The 19,042-nt window shown below is 35.3% G+C and overlaps 2 protein-coding genes across 3 annotated transcripts in view; one reads left to right on the top strand and one right to left on the bottom strand.

The window, feature by feature from the left end:
- LOC311298600 (nectin 1a) overlaps positions 1 to 2,725 on the bottom strand; it is a 70,019-nt gene extending 67,294 nt beyond the window's left edge. Inside the window, exon 1 of one of the 2 annotated variants that reach the window (XM_084421675.1) lies at positions 2,574 to 2,725. In XM_084421675.1, coding sequence (XP_084277801.1) covers positions 2,574 to 2,640 — 67 coding nt within the window. In that variant the 5' untranslated portion in view covers positions 2,641 to 2,725. The remainder of the gene's footprint in view (positions 1 to 2,573) is intronic. The other variant, XM_084421674.1, reaches the window with a different exon arrangement.
- Positions 2,726 to 4,876: 2,151 nt separating this feature from the next.
- On the top strand, positions 4,877 to 14,527 carry LOC311298181 (uncharacterized protein). The gene is made up of 11 exons (XM_084420902.1): positions 4,877 to 5,146; positions 5,659 to 5,982; positions 6,109 to 6,144; positions 6,408 to 6,560; positions 6,652 to 6,689; positions 8,806 to 11,313; positions 11,530 to 11,853; positions 12,000 to 12,035; positions 12,331 to 12,483; positions 12,570 to 12,607; positions 14,063 to 14,527. The coding sequence occupies exons 1-6, from the start codon at positions 5,062 to 5,064 to the stop codon at positions 9,121 to 9,123; spliced, it is 954 nt and encodes a 317-aa protein (XP_084277028.1). The 5' UTR covers positions 4,877 to 5,061; the 3' UTR covers positions 9,124 to 11,313; positions 11,530 to 11,853; positions 12,000 to 12,035; positions 12,331 to 12,483; positions 12,570 to 12,607; positions 14,063 to 14,527.
- Positions 14,528 to 19,042: the final 4,515 nt, after the last annotated feature.

Here is a 19,042-nt window from a genome sequence, read left to right on the forward strand (position 1 = left end):
TTGATCAGTGCAGAGTTACTCCAGACGCATCCCGGTGCTATTCGTATTGGAATTGTGTAATCACAGATTATGAACAGATGTTTTCAGAGGTGGACAAAGTACACAACTTCCTTACTTGAGTGAAAGTACAGATACTACTGGTCAAATATTGCTCCGTTACAAGTAAAAGTTGTTAAGACCGATTTTTACTTAAGTAAAAGTACAGAAGTAGCCTACTTGTTTTTAAAAGTAGCCTAATTAAGTATCAAAAGTAAATGTCAATGCATTGTCTTATTATTGTTGCATTGTTGTGTGTAATACTTACAGTATAACTTATGCCTCTGAATCTATGCCTGCCTACCCGCATATCAATATCAAATTTATTTCTAGAACACAGTGGGACTGAATGTGAGATTGAATAAGTTACTCAATAACGTCCACAATGGTTTTGGACACCCAAATGGCTGTTCCCTCAAATAGTGCCCTATTTAAAGTTTTTTGGCTTTTAGTATGAATATATTAGCCTTACTGTTATCTATAAGCTAGTGTGCACCAAAACAATGACAAAATTCGCATTTAGAAGACCAAACCCAACGTTGAAAATGAAAATCAGGTTGACGTCAGAATCCAGCGCCATATTGACATTAATCTCCAACATTGGACAGATGTTGTATTGTGGTTGAAAACAAGGATATGTTCCAGTGAGTGGTGGTTTCAGACATTATTTTATTAAAGTGCATTTGTCAGTGCCGCACTCGTACTGACTCTTATTCTGCCTGACAGAAAGAAAAGCTTGTAGCTTACTGAAGGCGGAGCATTTTGACCAATCAGATGAAAGGGGCGTTTCAGCGCTGCCCACATGTGCAAATGAAATATCAAACCCATAAACCGATTTGTAAACCACAAACGAAAAATGAAAAATCGAGCCAAAATCTAATTTTTCGTTTTTTTAAACTAAACTAAAAAACGAATAAACGAGCTGGTTTTCATTTCTCGTTATTCCATTCCAAACATGAAATGAAATTATCAAAAAGCATTTTTTACTTATGTGGTAAGATAAGGGAAAATGAGGCAGAAGTACAATGAAAGTATCTAAAGTAATTTCAAGATATTTTCTATCATTTTAAATGATCAGAATGCATCTATGACAAAGGATTCTACATACTGTATAAACTGACCATTTACATTAATCTGATCCAAACCCATGTGAAATTTTACAGATAATTAAAAACTAATTGAATAATACAATTTCCTTTTACACATAGACATTAATTTCTTAAAGCTAACTTAAACATAAACATAAAATCAAACCAAATGTCTTTAATTGTTTTAATTGTTGTTAAGTTGTAATCTTCCCAAAAACAGACTAAACAGAGAGTTTGAGTAAAATGAAATAACAACTGAATTAGAATGAATAAATAAATGTCACTGAAACTAATAAAACATTTTAGTCAAAAGATTATTTGCATGGTAGCTTTTCGGCAATGTCGAACATGTTAGGCAATTAGGGACTACAGGTGGACAGATATAAAATGATTATGGTGAAAATCATCTTCTGGTTCTCATCAGAGAAGCATTTGGTGTATATATATATATGATTAACACCTCCAGCCCATCATGAATATCGCTTGGCCCATAGGACCTCAAAGCTGGAGCTGGTCCTGATTTGAGTACTAGGATTGGTATGGGAACTGGGATGCAGCAACACTTTCATTTTCCTGTCATGCAGGAGGCTAAAGAACAACCATTTATTGTGGCTGGTATTGTGTTATAGTATAATTGTGAGGTTAAGCATTCATGTAATTAAATCACTAAAAACCACATGGTCTGTTTGTCTAGATGTGATGATGACACAATATAAATAGCTCTGCTTTGGAAGCATATAATAAACATTCCATTCCATGTCATAACTAAACACAGCTGGGACAGAATAAACATATATATAATGTTTTCTCAATGAAAATAAGACTTTAACTGGTCCTGTTGACTGCTATAGATTCATATTGGTTTACTGCATGCATAGATGAATCGTGATAAGAAGACAAGCGTTGTCATCATGCAAATACTTTTCATACAGGCTATATCAATATTTTTTAAGTAACATTAAATATTTTATTTCAAATGTTATACTTTCTCATCAAATGAATTTTGAAACAAGAAGAGCGGTCTGACAGTATGATCGAAGGTTTCGATTCCCTTCACTTCGCGTAAAACGCGGACAGTATTTCCACCGCACCGCACCTAGCTCTTTATAAATGGTGTTGTGTGTGGCTAACTTCACCTTTCAAAAAGAAAACTAAACGACATCAATGCAAATAAAACGCATAATGAGCAAAGCATTATCACATGCAAACTACACATTATACAGGCTATTTACAGATATGAAAGTAGCCTACTTTTAAGGTATGCACTTGCTTCCTTATCAGTTTACATTATATTTTGTGTCGATTCCTAAACTGTCGTCAGATTACTTTTGTGCACTTTGCCAATATTTACCCAGACCGTGTCATGAAAAATTGTTTCTACATTTCTAACAGTTGTTTAACCACGACATTATTTCAAATTAGAAACATATTAAACAGGTTATCGCTTACCTTCTGTCATACTGGTGAGAAGAAAATACGAAACAATAACAGTGGTAAAAAAGTGACAGGAAAACATGTCTTTTATGGCACCTCATCCGTGTTAACTGAGTAAAGAAAGCCTCACTTCACATGATCCTATCTTGTCACCTCCGGTAAGCCTCACTGGGAAGTGAACCTTAACCATTAGCGTGGATGCAGTCAACATTCTCGAACCACTCTGATAATAAATAAATAAAAAGCACACACACGGGCGCGCACACACACACACACACACACACAGACCGAGACAATTGTTCAGCATGATTTAAGAAAAATGTAAAAATGGTCTATTGAGATTTATATTTAAATGTTAACTTTTAGCCCCATCTGCCTTCATAATACCCATTGTAAAAAAAAATATTGTGTCCTATTAGAAGCACCCAGTAGCCTACTGCAATGTTTTTTTTTTTTTTTTTTTTTTTGCTGCACTTATGTTGTAGCTCCTCAAACTTTACTTTACATGGTCCCCTAATCCTCCCCGAATCTTCTGTCTCCATCACTCTACCAATAAGCTGGTGTGTGTTCTGGCTCTACGGATTTTGTCGTATCATAAAGGGGGATGCTTCCGACTGGTGGTGGTTGAGGAGATTTTCCTCTTATAATGTAAACTTTTTGAGTGTTGGGAAAACTGCTATATACATGCAATTTGTTAATATTATTGTAAAATCCTCAGATACTCCCCTGCTGCGCACAATTGCCTGCATTTATTTTTATTTTATTTATTTTTCGATGTGTAAACGATAGACAGAGGATAAATGTCACAGATTGATTTCTTGGCTGAATTCAATGAACACAAATTTCAAAGCTGCAGTACAACTTAAAGTTTTGAATGCACTCTTAACCATCCAGGGTTGCCAAGTGGGGCTATACTACGATACAGTGGATTTCATTTAGCATAATAGTGACTGTAAAATATGTATTTTACGAGAATGGCATATATCAATCCACAAGTTGTCCTTTCAGGCTGTGCTATTTTCATTCAGTTCTTCAATTAGGAATTAAGTCAGTTATGTTTAAAGTGAATGCAAACGAGAAAACGCATGTGTAACAGTATAATGGATCCGTGCGGCAAGTCTTAAAGTGACGGGAGCCTAATATACCTGCTGCCAAATTATGAGATGATATTAAAAATATCTATATGGCAGTTTTTCGCCATGGTATCGATGTAAAAATTGTGGTCAGTGAAAATGCTGAGTGGCTAGTAACTGTGGAAAACCACTAGCAACAGTGGCTGATGAGCAAAAAAGTTAAAAGTCTATATAGTGTTCTGTCTAAAGCATTTCTGTCTAATACAGTTTTAAAGCTTCATTGAATGAAGTCTGTCCAGAACATGTTGCACCGTTGAAATATGTTTGGCATGTTGATTGTGCAACTACACAGGTGCTACACAGGTACATTCTTGCTTTGTTTCTTACTCTTGTGAGTTTATTTTTCATATTTGTGCCATACCTTTTCATAAATAAGACATTATATCACAACTGCTATAGTATTTAATTAATTTTTTGGTTTATATTTCACGGTTTTGTTTTACCAAAGTTTGTCTCTTTTCGGTATGGCTTTGAAATGGGTACCATGCTTAACACATTGTCTAGATCATGGTAACAAAACACACACACACACACACACACACACACACACACACACGAGCGCACACATTGTGTTTTCCTGTTTTATGGGGACTTTCCATATAATGATTTTTATACTGGACAAAGTGTATATTCTATCCCCTAAACCTTAACCTACCCATCACAGAAAACTTTCTGCATTTTTACATTTTCAAAAAACATATTTTAGTCTGATTTATAAGCTGTTTTACTCATGGGGACCAAAAAATATCCCCACACGGACAAATATTTTGCATATTGCCATCTTTGTGTGCCAACCCTCATAACATAGGGTTTACCTGGGTGCACACACACACACACACACACACACACGCACGCACACGTTGTGTTTTTGTTTTTCCAGTCACATGCTCATGGTTGCATGCTTATGGTTGAATGAGCTTTGTATAATAAGTTCAGACGCAAAGTTTAAGTTTAACCAGACAAGAACCTTTAAAACTATTTATAATATTCAACATAACTTGATATTTGAACAAAATTTGAATGTGTGAGGTTGTTTTTCACGTACATTGTATAAACAGCAATGGGTGTTTGTGCTCCAGTAAGGTGTAATAACTGTACATCAAGTATGCAAAACAACAAAACCACAGAGCAAAAGTGCTCTCCTGTCCAAAATCATGTGAAGCTCACTCACTACATCTGCAAAAGCACACGGAGCAGGATGATTGCATAGTGCGTAGGTAAAGGAAATGGAAACCACAAGTATAAGAATGAAGAGCACAAGTGACAGAAATAAGTGTTTAGTTGCGTGATTTAGATGGTGACTGTGAGGACTAGACTGGATTAAGTTATATTTTGAAACCGTTTTTTATCATACCTGGCTTGTGTTTAAGATGGATTGGCTATACCTGAGGAAGAAAGCTTTGTTCCTGGACGTGTTTGTAGTTTTCATGCTCCGTGTGAACACTGATGCACAAGGTGAGTTCAAGGTGAGAATATTCTAGTGAATTAGAATTTTAGTAAAAGTTTAACCAAATGTGGAGGTGCAGAAGGAATTTTTCAAATAAAAGTTGCAAGTGGAGTTGAAAACATAAGTTCAATAAATTCAAATATATTTCACAGTACTAATGAATATTTTAGGTGACATAACAAGCAAACATGGTATGTTTAAAACCACACCTTAGTTTAGATTTCCAGACACTTTTTATTTGTAGACATTATTGCAAAAAAAGATGTATGTTATCAAATTCTAAACATAAATCAGTGTAATATTGCAGTGTAACAAATGCTTAAAAGCTAATGTTTTACCGTTGGACATTTATAGTCTGTTTGCTATTAGAACAGCAAAGCAGTAAAGTGGAACGTTTATATGTTCATTTCCATAGCATTGTCTCTTTTTTTTTTTAAACGTGTAATTGTTTTAATGTTGTAACTTTACTGTTATTATTGTCTTCATACAATGAAGATAATGCTGCAATGTTATGTTTTAGGTCATGCCCCCACATGTGTCTTTAAAGTTCAGAGAGGGGCTGTTCATAAAGTCTGTACAAACAAGCCTTTCAAGATCTCCTGCAATCTGAAGTTTTGTGATCATCAGACAAGCAATATAACCTGGACTAAAGAAAACTTGAATGGATGGATTCCAGTGTCTGGAGGTCAAATGTCATCATCACAGTACTATTCAGCCCCTGATCTGTTGACTTCATATTTAACTATCACAAATATAACTAAGAATCATGACGGCCGTTACAGATGTGAACTGCAGTTACCAAACTCGACAGCAGTTAGCCATTTTATTAATATTTCTGTCTCTGGTAACTATATTCTATCAACTTTTTTATGTTAACAAATAAGATTATGCAAGGACGTCAAAACCAGCTGTGGTAATTAACTTCAAATTTATTTGAAACTAACAAATTAGGTCTGTTTTTTTTCCACAGATGACAGCCTGGGAGATGAAAAGTATTGCACTGGAAGTAAGAGCAGTTTCAGTCTAATCACAGAGTGATGTGCATGTTCTTCTTAAAAATGTTGATAAAACAAAACAAAACAAAAAAAACATTATGATTCAATTCAAGAAAAAATAAGTATTACTACATGGGTGAATTTGTGTAATATGCAACAGTTTTTGCTATTGAGATGACGGGAAAAGTCCCAGTTATCCTGAATGAACCCATGGATGCGATTTGGATGCTCAGCCAGCTTAGAGTAAACATTACTTCTCATTTTCTTTTCTTAGTAACAAGAGAAGGAGACAGTGAGACAGACAACACTGATACCAGCTTTAATGCAAACCTGTGGTGGATGCCGTATCTCTTTATCTGTATGGCTGTAGTGATTCCTGTTTTCATATTAATGCTCATCTTTATCCTGTGTACTAATGGATGTAAAAGTAAGTCATTTTGAGCTTTTGATTATTTTAAAATATATTTAAGTTTTAGCATGATCCTGATTTTGTCCCTTTACTGATATCACACTGTCAGCTTTGAGAAGAAGGAAAACAGAGAAAGCACAGGTTCAGGTATGTTTTTATAAATTACTCTGATTAATGTTGGAAAATACTGTACCTTTACTGTACAAATACTTTATTTTTAATTCCAATTCAGTTTTTGACTGAAATTGCAAAATATGTGGAATTGTACCTTGATTTTCATTTTATGAATGTAGAATTACAAAATTAAATGAAAGGAAATTCATAAACTGCTATATGAAGTTAAGTTAAGTTTAATACAGTTAAGTAATAATGTTTTGTATAAATTATGTTATCACACATGAAATTAATTTACACATGACATTAGCAACCAATGTTTGAAATGCCAGCATTTAGACATTTTTAATTAATCTAAATTGAATTGTATATACTAAATTAACTTATTTTTTTCTGTCGTTTCACATTTTGGTCCAACAGTTCACAATTCCCCATAATATTCTAATTAAACCTTCAAAATGAAGTCAAACAAAAGCAGCTTAAAAGATTAAAAGAACCTTAAATGGAAATTTAGAAATTTAGGTAGATGGGAATTTTCATGCATATAGTTGTGTTAATATTGTCCTATGTGAACATGTTCTGCATTTATTTTCCCCAGGTTTTTTTCTTCCTTTTTTTTTCTTGAAAATTGTATTTGAATGTGCGGCAAATTGAATGCACCCCCTCAATGTCAAATTTGGATAGGAGGAGAACATTTGCCATCTAACTCAAAATAACTGCTTTCAACGGATCAATCTTTATTTATAAACAAATGTATTTATTATAGTAGTATTAGAAATAGATTTAGTATATTTTTTTTAATGTAGGCCTACATAAATAAATAAATAAATATACAAAAACAGATTTTTATGTAAAATTCACTGTATAAAGACCCACATTTCTAACTTTCATTCATGAGGATAACATGGATAATTTGACATGGTTTAGTGTAAGATTTGTGCCCATCTTTTGGAAAATGCAGTTTTAAAAGTAACAAATTATCGCTATAAAGGGATGGTTCGGAGTAAAATCAACCTAGGGTCCTTTGCACCATGACCTCGAGCCAAACTTCCCCCACAGAAGCCTTTTTTCCCTTGGTTGAACATTATTAAAGTTAGAGCTTATTTAGAGATATCAGCCGAATGGCTTAGTGCAGGCACTAATGGATCCAAGGAGGTATCTCGTAAATTACCCCACTAATAATGCCCAGAATGGCACCAAACTTCTACAGTAGTACAAATGGGTTCTGTACTCATAAAACAAGGCATTGGAAAGTTTATAATAAGTATATCAGGAGTTTATTTAAATAACACTTGCCTGACAGCTCATGCTACTGCTTCAGGGGTTTGGGAAAAGCAAGTAAAAGTCCTGGCAGAAAGCGATGCATAAGGGATGTAGTGTAACGACGCCCAGGTCCAGGAATGCACTAATATTTTACCAGTTTGCAACAATTATTAGTTAACACTAAGTTCTTAACACTTCGGAAAAAAAAATAATTCGTTGTTACACTACATCCTTATGCATCGCTTTCTGCCAGGACTTTTACATGCTTTTCCCAAACCACTGAAGTGACGTCGACATCCGGGTTAGCAATAGCATGAGCCGTCAGGCAAGTGTCATTTAAATAAACTCCTGATGTACTTATTATAAACTTTCCAATGCCTCGTTTTGTACTACTGAACTACAGAACCCATTTGTACTCGGTGTCGTGTTAGCGGGCCTCTAAGTTAATAACTAATGATCTTTGAAACGGAAGTGAATCGATCAAAATTAACTTTAGCTGGACAATAACTTTATTCTAGAGGGCTGTAAAGCCAAAACAATCTCTGTTACTTTAATTTCCAATTATCAATGTAAAGCCGCTTTGAAACAATATATATTGTTAAAAGTGCTAAATGAAGGTGACGACTTGACTTATTGGAATTAATACATGATGAGACATTTAATTAATAGCAATTCACATATTACTTAATCTATTAATCATATAGACTCTTTATTAGTTGCTGTGCTGATTCAGTAATCATTAATTAATGGTTTAGTTCTAGCTGTGCATGAATTAATGCATATTAGTGCACCCGTATTGTAAAGTGTTACCACTATTTAATTCTTAAATAATGATTTTTGCACAACCATATGCACTTTGTTAATGATTGTCCTGTTATGTTTGCAGTATACAGCAACATCTGTCTTGTCGTCACCGAGCCCCAGAGTTCTGAAGCATGATGAATTTGTCTGTGTCCAGTACTCAGAAGAAAGACATCAGCACTCTCGTGACAGCAACACATGCAGTTCAACATCACCACCTGCACAGTCTACGTCACATCTGTCAGATTGCGGGGGTGATGATTGTTTGTCCAACAGGAGAGATAACAGATCAAGCCAGGTTGTATATGCATCTCTGAATCACCTCACACCAACACCATCATCTACTGCACCCCGTCCGACAAGAGAGGAGTTTTCAGAGTATGCATCAATCCGGGTCTCCTGATATCACCTCTGTGGGTTATACAACCAGACAAAGTTAAGCAGCATTTTCAAGTTTTGTAAAGCTGTACAGTACTGTCTGGCTAACAGGAAAAAGGAGATGTGTGCATGTTTTCACACCACACGGTACAAATCATCACATGACGTTACGTTCCTCGTTACATCACGGAAAATTGGAGTTCAATGTGGTTTCTGAGTGAAACTCACAGCACTTATCATAGGTGTCTGATGCAACACATCCATATCCTGTCTTCAAGACTTGTTACATTCTAAGCACTAAAATGAAAAAGGTAATACATGTAACAGCTATGTTTGTTACATAATTGATTGTTGTGGAAAATATGTTGTATTTTAGTGATTTCCAGTTGTTCTGTCAGCTCGTGATTTAAAATACACTTAGGTAATAGTTGTTTTACATTATTTAAAAATGATAAAAAATGTCATTAACATTATTTGTATTAGTCATTTATTTCATACTAGGATAGTTTATGATTATAAGTAATCAGAACAGTTTTAAGTTTTACATTTATATAGTGTTTCTTTCAGCACTCAAAGAAAAAGAAAAAAACCTTTTGTCCCCCTTCTTTCCCCTAAAAAATCCCCTTTGTCCCCTTTCTTTCCCTCTTCTGTCTGCTACTGCCCTACTTACAAAATGATTTAGGCCCTTTTGGCAATTATTAATAATCAGTGTCAGGTTGCACAGACTTCTTAGACAACAAGTTAATCATCTACTTTTCTTCTTTAGGACTGGTCTTAGTCAGTTACATAAAACTATATAGATTGGTCTAAAAGAAATCAGAAAAGTAAAACAGTTGGTCAGACTAGTTCTTAACACAGTCTTAATAAAGTTGCTGTGTTTATGCAACTGGCCCCATAGATGGAGCCATTGCTCTAAAGTCACCGAAATTAAGCAGTTTGAAGAAACATATTGACCTGATACTGATGGCTTACAGTATTTTTCCATTGTTGAAACAAAACTATGTTCATACATGGTTGACTGGTTGATTGAATACTTTATAAGGTAAGTCACAAGGAAACTGTTGAAGTGACTTAAGGCCCATTTGCACCAAGAATAATAACTATAAAAAATAACTATAACAATAACTTTAGTGCCATCCAAACCTAAACATTCTGCTTATTATGCAGTTCTGTTTCTTTAAATGCTTGAGCTCTTTAAAGCAAGATGGATTCTGATTGGCTGTCAATGTGTTTATCAATCATCAGCTGGAAAACATTTGTTTTAAAGGGATTCGATATCGTTTCTCTCGTTATAGTCGTGTTCTGAACTAAATTGTTTATGCGTTATACTGTCGTTCTTCTTCACCTTTACCATAAATGTACTTACTGTACATCCTGTTGGATTGCTCACAAGGCTATGACCAATATTTTCTGTATTGGGGTAACATGTCTGCTGAATTAATATGTGTATATAAATGAAAAATAAAGGGAGAAATTTGAAGTGTTGTTTATACTTTATTACCTCCTTAGCCAAAGGTAATAAAACATTTTTTACAAACCCCCAAATAAGTTGCATGTACACATAAAAGAGGCTAAACCTTGGAATCTGTGTAGACCATCCAATCTTTATACAGCAGTGGGGAAAAGGCCTATACCTGAGTCACATTGCCAAGCATTTATAGAGAAAGAAAAGCCAGGACAGGAAGCGTGCTTTTTGTGTTAGAATTAGATCAGCAGAGTAACTGACACATAAAAAGAATTTAGATTCTACATACACAGAATTCAAAAAAATAAAAATAAATAAATAACTTTCACATAATGAGACTGCTGGAGTCACACATGACAAGTATAGATGGTTGGATTTGCTTTGTGTATTCTTTAAGTGCAATAACTGCATGAAGTATGCAAAAAAAAAAAAAAGGGACACCACAGACCAAGAAATGTTCTCCTGTCCAAAGTCATGTGCAAAAGCACACACAACAGGATGAGTGCATGTCGCGAAAAGGAAATGGAAACCACAAGTATAAAAATAAACAGACCAGTGACAGAAATAAATGTTTAGTTGTGTGATTTAGATGGTGACTGTGAGGACTAGACTGGATTCATTTATATTCTGGAGACCATTTATGACATACCTGGCTTGTGTTTAAGATGGATTGGCTATACCTGAGGAAGAAAGCTTTGTTCCTGCACATGTTTGTAGTTTTCATCCTCCATGTGAACACTGATGCACAAGGTGAGTTCATATTCATATATGATGTCCAAGAAAAAATCCACTATTGATGCTGTGATTTTCGCGGACTAATTTGGGCTCATGAACGTTCTATTGAATTTATTTTTAGTAAAAGTGGAGCCAACTAGCATCACGGGTGTAAAGTTTATGATGAAACTGAATCATGTGTGTTCTTTTGTCATTGTCTCTCTACATTTGCTGCAATGTTTTATGTTTTAGGTCATGCCTCCACATGTGTCTTTAAAGTTCAGAGAGGGGCTGTTCATAAAGTCTGTACAAACAAGCCTTTCAAGATCTCCTGCAATCTGAAGTTTTGTGATCATCAGACAAGCAATATAACCTGGACTAAAGAAAACTTGAATGGATGGATTCCAGTGTCTGGAGGTCAAATGTCATCATCACAGAACTATTCAGCACCTGATCTGTTGACTTCATATTTAACTTTCACAAATATAACTAAGAATCATGACGGCCTTTACAGATGTGAACTGCAGTTACCAGACTCGTCAACAGTTAGCCATTTTATTAATATTTCTGTCTCAGGTAACTATTTTCGATCAACTTTTTTATGTTAACAAATAAGATTATGTAAGGCCGTCAAAACCAGCTGTGGTAATTATATGAAACTTCAAATTTATTTTTATTTTAAACTAACACATTTTTTTTTTTTTTTTTTTTTTTTTTCACAGATGACAGCCTGGGAAATGAAAAGTATTGCACTGGAAGTAAGAGCAGTTTCAATCTAATCACAGAGTGATGTGCGAAATGTTCCACTTGTCTATGCTTTTATATGATTCAGTAAAAAAAAAATTATACTATATATAATTGTATTATATAAATTTGGTTGATGCTCCAACCTTGGACATTGCTTCTCCTTTTAAAAAAGAATGTGGATGCTTTTTATTTAATTTTTTAGTGACAACAGAAAGAGACACAGATACCAGCTCTGATTAAAACAGATTGCGATTTGGATGCTCAGCCAGCTTAGAGTAAACATTACTTCTCCTTTTCTTTTCTTAGTAACAAGAGAAGGAGACAGTGAGACAGACAACACTGATACCAGCTTTAATGCAAAGCCATGGTGGATGCAGTATCTCTTTATCTGTATGGCTGTAGTGATTCCTGTTTTCATATAAATGCTCATCTTTATCCTGTGTACTAATGGATGTAAAAGTAAGTCATTTTGAGCTTTTGATTATTTTAAAATATATTTAAGTTGTGGCATGATCCTGACTTTGTCCCTTTATGATCACTGTCAGCTTTGAGAAGAAGGAAAACACAGAAAGCTCAAGTTCAGGTATGTTTTTATAAACTACTCTGATTAATGTTGTGAACATAATACCTTTTTAATTCTTAAACTACTTGCTGGTGTGTCATTCGGAACTAAATTGAAAGCCTTTTAAATTCAAGTCAGTAAACAGGCTAAATTATGAAGAAATGAAGAAAGTTTTCAAATGGAATGAAATTCATCACTGATAAAAATAATTCTGTGGTGTAGTAAATACTAAAGGAAAAAAACAAAACAAATGCAATTTTTACCTCCATAAATTAGTTCAGGCAATCAAATAAATAAATAGATAAATAGATGAATAAATAAATAAATAAATAAATAAATAAATAAATAAATAAATAAATAAATAAATAAATAAATAAATAAATAAATAAATAAATAAATAAATAAATAAATAAATAAATGAATGAATAAAAGTTAATTATATATTGGTACTCATTTTAAGATTGTAGAAATTAAAGCGTATATCGTTATAAAATTAAGTAATCCCATTCCCATCATGCACTGGGGATTATGAATAATTAATTAGGTTGCATTGTTCACTGTTTTCCAGCTGTATTTACACTGTTTTATCATTGTAATTAGGTTTATTAACTTTTTCTGTGACATCCGGAAGTCATTTTCTACTCAAAATGACACATTCAAAAAGAATCCAATGAATGTTACCATTATTGTGTATTGTGTACCAAGTATTGAGATCTCTGTGTTCAAGTACCACATTGCTTTTAAATTGTAGATGTACTGTATTATTCCATACACTTTAAATGAATGACTTAATTCAGTTATATTGTTTCAATAAAATGTACTTGAAACATATTATTGCAAAGTGAACTTAAGTAGAAAGTACTCAACGAACTTTATCTGGCCAAGTTAAAGTAACTTATTTTCTTTGTAAATTTACTTAACTTAGTTAAGTAGATTTTATCTAATTCCATGTGTGAAATTTGCTTAAAAATTGGCATGCAAAAACTTCCAAAAGTTGTTTTTTTACTTCAGTGATGTTAAAATGTCCACAGTTATGTAGATGTAAATACAACTGATTTCCAGAACATACAGTTATATTATATGCACTCTAATTGAACTTAGGATATCACTCACAAACTAATTATAAAATAAATATACAAAATAATTTAGTATATTATAATAATAATAATAATATAATAATTTAATATATTAGTGCAAAGAGTGTTACTCATAAACATGTTATGACACACATGAACATTATCAGTGTATCTCATATCTATGTTTCAGACATCCAAAGTCTTTAAAATAGCATTAAACAAAAGTGGCTTACAAGATGCGAACGTTCAACCGAGCACCGTTTTAATTGTCTTTTTATTATAATTTTTTTATTACAATTTAGAAAATTCCTCCTGTGATTCTGAGTAAAATTCTCTAACTCATAAACTGTTAATGAGCCCATTTTTAAATTCTTAACTTCTTGTCCTGTTGTGTTTACAGCATGCAGATCTTCTGAAGTGTGATGAATTTGTCTGTGTGCAGTACACAGAAGAAACACTGACCACAACACATCCGGCTTTACCTGAACTGTCTACACTTTTGTGTATGCATCTCTGAGAAGTATATTCAGGTTGTATGTGCATCTCTGCTTCACTTCACATCAGCACACCATCAGGAAAGTTATCAATAAGAACATTTTTAAAATATGTTCCCCTTGACACAAATCTTTATGTAGATTTGTACAATGTATATGTTTAGTATAGTTGATTATCCATTGATCATTTAGAAACATTTATTTTTTCAAAAAGTTTTGTGTTCTTTTAGAGGCTCATATTTAATACCCTGCTAATGCATCAGGGTCTGTTTTGAGCCAGAAGAGCTATGTACATCTTTTTTTTTTATCCATAATTTTTAGTACGAAAATGTAACTTTGGACATGTGATGAGACTGTCAAAATACACATCATTTATTTTATATATATATATATATATATATATATATATATAATTTATTTTTATTTTTATTTTTATAAAAAAAATTAAGAGACATAAATGTTACACCTGTTTTGACCCAAAAGTGAAGTGGACATATCTATTAGTTAGATTTCTGACTTCTGAAGCCTCTTTACTTCACTCACACACATTCTTCCTTCCTTCTGGGACTGCATTTTGTTTATAAACATGCTTGCATATGCATACACGCAATGATTTGGAAATTAAAATGAAATGACAAAGTAATGTCTGTTTGTAGATTAAAGTTTTATGGACCAAATAGTAAAAAAAAAAAAAAGGGTTTTGAAAAAGGAGGAGTCCACATTTCACTCCACCTTTTGATGATTCGTTGCTGCATGAAAAGGAGATTCAGGCTGTTTATCATCTTTCTTCATCTCTGTGAAAACATGGTAACATTCAAAGCTTTCAAAATTGGACATTTACTCATTAATGAGAAATTACTGATCAAATACAATATGGTTTTAGTTGAAAAATATTTTAAAAGCATTTCATAATATTGTTTTAAAAGCTTAAGTTCCACAGGGTTCAAACAGACCCAAGAATAATATACAATATACAGCTCGATCACGTCTACTATATATGATGGCAATGATTGTCGGCTTTCCTGTAGCTCAAACAGTAGTAGAGCGTTGGCGCTTGCAACGCTAAGATCATGGGTTCGATTCTCAGGGAATGCAAGAACTGAGAACTGATAATAATGTAAAATGTGTACCTTGAAATGCAATGTAAGTCGCTTTGGTCTGCCAAATGCAAATGTAAATGTTATGAACCATTGATATTAACCAGTAGATGGAGCCATACCTCTAAATATTGCTCTAGTCTACCAAAAATAATCAGTACACATGACTGGAATTCACATAAGTGTAGGGGGAGAGCGGCGTAAGTTGTCACACGGGTAAGTTGTCACACTGTCCATAACTCCAACACTAGAGGCTCTATCTCAAAAATCAAATAGCCACTTTATGTGACTTCTTCTTCTATAGTCAACTTCCTGTTCACATGTGGTCAAGATCACTGTAATCTGAGGTTAGCACAATTTTCTTATTTTTCTGCTTAAAAGTAAAAAAAAAATCACTTTACATTTTATGCAATACAACTTTGTTAGGTATGAATGTTTAAAATTATTATTTTGCACAAAATAGAGGAGACAGTAACGTGTCTTTTGGTACTTTAGCTAAAGTGATATGTTGAGCTAAACTTGAGATTTAGCCAACATTAGCTCACATGTCAATATGGGGCAAGTTGTCTCAATGACTTTGGGGCAAGTCGTCACATGTGACAACTTGCCCCTGTACAAATAAACACAGCCCCAGCACCAACCTGTCCTGCCTAGCACGCCCAGTTGCTTCTGCTATCACCAGCTCACCCTTACCCAGCAATGCTATTGCTGACAGTGGGCTACCAACTCCAGTGGACATCCGGCCATATCCAAAAGATGGCCCCCGAAAACCAGCCAGCAAAGGAAGAAAACGACGCAAATCAGCAATACTTACTGACACGCCAGTGAAGCAGAAACTAGAAATAGAAAAGAATAAGTCTCAATCTAGCAAAAAGCTGAAAAACAAGGCAGCTACATTTATATTTAGTCATTTAGCAGACGCTTTTGTCCAAAGCGACTTACAAATTAGGACTAATTTAAGCGAGTCATTGTGAAGAGGCAAAAAAAAAACCACAAGAAGTGCTCAAAATACGAAGTTCAGGCATTGTTCAGAGTAGCATATGCGTAAAATGTGTAAAATGCAACAATTGGGCCCATGATGCTTGCACCTCAGGCCAGGCAATTTATGTGTGTCAGAATTGTGACTCTGGAGATGAGTCCGATTAGTCAGATACAGGGCATCTGTTTTGATCAGAGGTTAAGTTGAGCAGGTTATCTGCAGCATTCCATTCAGTTATCAGGATCTATGTGCAAGCCATAGAACGTTTGAGTTTAAAGTTCAAAGTAAAGTGGTTTTGCCACTTAATTGAAATGTGCATTATTTGGATTTAAATAATTGTTCCCCTTCGTTACGGGGAACTCCCGCTGCGTCATATCAACGCTACGGGGAATGCCTTCGGCATGCGTTATCTGAAGTCACTATACAACTATTCCAATCTGGATTGGTGTGCGTCATCGTGCGTCATGACGTTGCATGTGACGGTGACCCGGACGCTATATAAGGGTCACAGGAACAAGGAAATGACAGCTTCTGTTCTTCAGCAGCGTTCAATGTCAAACTGTACGTCTTATTTGGTGTTGTCTGTCAAATCTACTATGGCGAAGGCAGTGTGCGTCTCCTTGATTTAAGAATAATTAAAGAAGCAAAGGATGGCGCACACTTGCTTTGTGGTGTTGGGTTGTGAGCGGAGCTTGCACGGACAGTTCTCGAGGGCACTGTCTATTTTGTGCAAACTGAAAGGATTCTGTGACTGGGATATCTCGCGTTTGCCGAGGCAGCGCGTAGGTTTATGTCTGCATTGCAATACAGAATCTATATAGTGGCTCGGATCTCGCGTTTGCCGAGGCAGCGCGTAGATTACGGCTACTCTGCAATAAAGATTCTGTGACTAATCTCGCGTTTGCCGAGGCAGCGTGTAGATTAATGTCTGCATTGCAATACAGAATCTATAGTGGCTCGGATCTCGCGTTTGCCGAGGCAGCGCGTAGATTACAGGTCTGCAGGGTGTAGACTCTGAGTTTACTCTTCCGCTCCCGCCTGAGCCTGTTTAAAAAGAATAAAATAGGCTTGCGTTCCTAGTGCATCAGCTCGCGTCTGTCGAGGCAGCGCGTTGTCTGTTTGCATTGGGTTCGCACGTGGAGCAGTGTTTACAGGTCTCGCGCACGGTTCGGAAGCCCGCGTCACTGCGGCTTCTTCCGACCGTGTTAAAGACCCGGTGTTTGATTTATCTGATTCTGAGGAGTCAGATACTATCAACACTGAACCACGAATATTCACCACATTATGAGGAGTTGCTGGAGAAAGACTGGGGCTGTAATGAAATTAAATGTTTGGTAATTTAATAAGAAGGAAGCGTCTAAAAAGAGTGCTTCCTGCAAACCCAGTCAAAATCCTTGTGTCAGAGTCTTCCTTTTTCAAACGATCTCCATACTGAGGTACTGAGATTGTGGAATAATTGAAGAAGAAAATTAAAGGGGAATTTAATGATGCAGGGGGTAGAAGAATATTTCTCCCAGATATCGTATTACCTCTGATGACTCAGACACGTCCCTCCAAAATTAAAGTGGAGCTAATATAAATATTATCTCGAATTTGGTAGGGAAGGCTTATATGGCGGAATGTCAAAAAAAAAAAAAAAAAAAAAATGCATACCTACATATGGTAGTCCAGGTCCCTCGGGGACAGTCACCAGCTCCTCATATTCTGGGAAGTCACCTCTTCCCCTCCCCTTCCCCCTGTACAGGGCTTGGGGTCAGAGGAGACGTTCTCATAAAAAAAAAAAAAAAAAAAAGCCCCTAAGTCAGGTCTGAGGACTGCCTTTCGGGCTAAGAAAAAATAAACTATGAGGTCCTGGCGTAAAAACGCCGAACCTTTAAGGGCACTTCATATTATTTTCGGTTAGTTCCTGCCGATCTATCGCTTCAGGTCACCGAATCTCAAAACCTGAGGTCAGTCTCGAGGGACTGATCTCCTTATTAGATTATTCATCGGTTACGTCCTGCCAGTAAACTGCTTCAGACCACCGATAAGCACATTATATCACCTGAGACTAACCCAGAGAAATTGATTCCTCTTGTAGATTGTTTAGACGCCTGGTCAGGCCTTCCGAATATATCTAAATGGACCCTGGGTATAGTTAAAGGATATAGAATCCAGTTTAAAGTAAGACCACCCGATTTTAACGGGGTATTTCACACACTGGTTTTCTTACATCAGCGCCAGGTGATGGAAAATGAAGTTGAATCTCTTTTAGCAAAAGCAATAGAAATTGCCCCTAATCAGGAGAGGGATTCAGGTTTTTACAGCCGTTACTTCATTGTTCCGAAAAAGGATGGTGGACTTCATCCTATTGTAGATCTTAGAGTATTGAATAAATCTTTGAGGAGATTTAGTTTCAATATGCTCACTATACCCAGTATCATTCAGCAAATCAGATCTGAAGACTGGTTTGTGACAATAGATCTCATGGATGCTTATTTTCATAACTTCATCATCCATTATCATAGGAAGTTCCTTAGGTTCGCTTTTGGGGGGAAAAGCTTACCAATATAGGGTTCTTCCTTTCGGCCTAACTCTATCCCCTTGCACTTTCTGTATGGATGCTGCCCTTGCTCCACTGAGACTTCAGGGGAACCGCATCCTAAATTATTAGATGACTGGCTTATTCTGGCAGAACCAGAGACGCTAGCAATCCAACATCGAGATGTTGTTTTGCGTCATCTTCAGTGCTTGGGGCTAAGGCTCAATGTCAAGAAAAGTTATCTGTCTCCTCTTCAAAGAATAAAATTTCTTGGAGCTGAGTGGGACTC

This window comes from Rutilus rutilus (assembly GCF_951802725.1).
Source record: "Rutilus rutilus genome assembly, chromosome: 10".
Classification (NCBI taxonomy): domain Eukaryota; kingdom Metazoa; phylum Chordata; class Actinopteri; order Cypriniformes; family Leuciscidae; genus Rutilus; species Rutilus rutilus.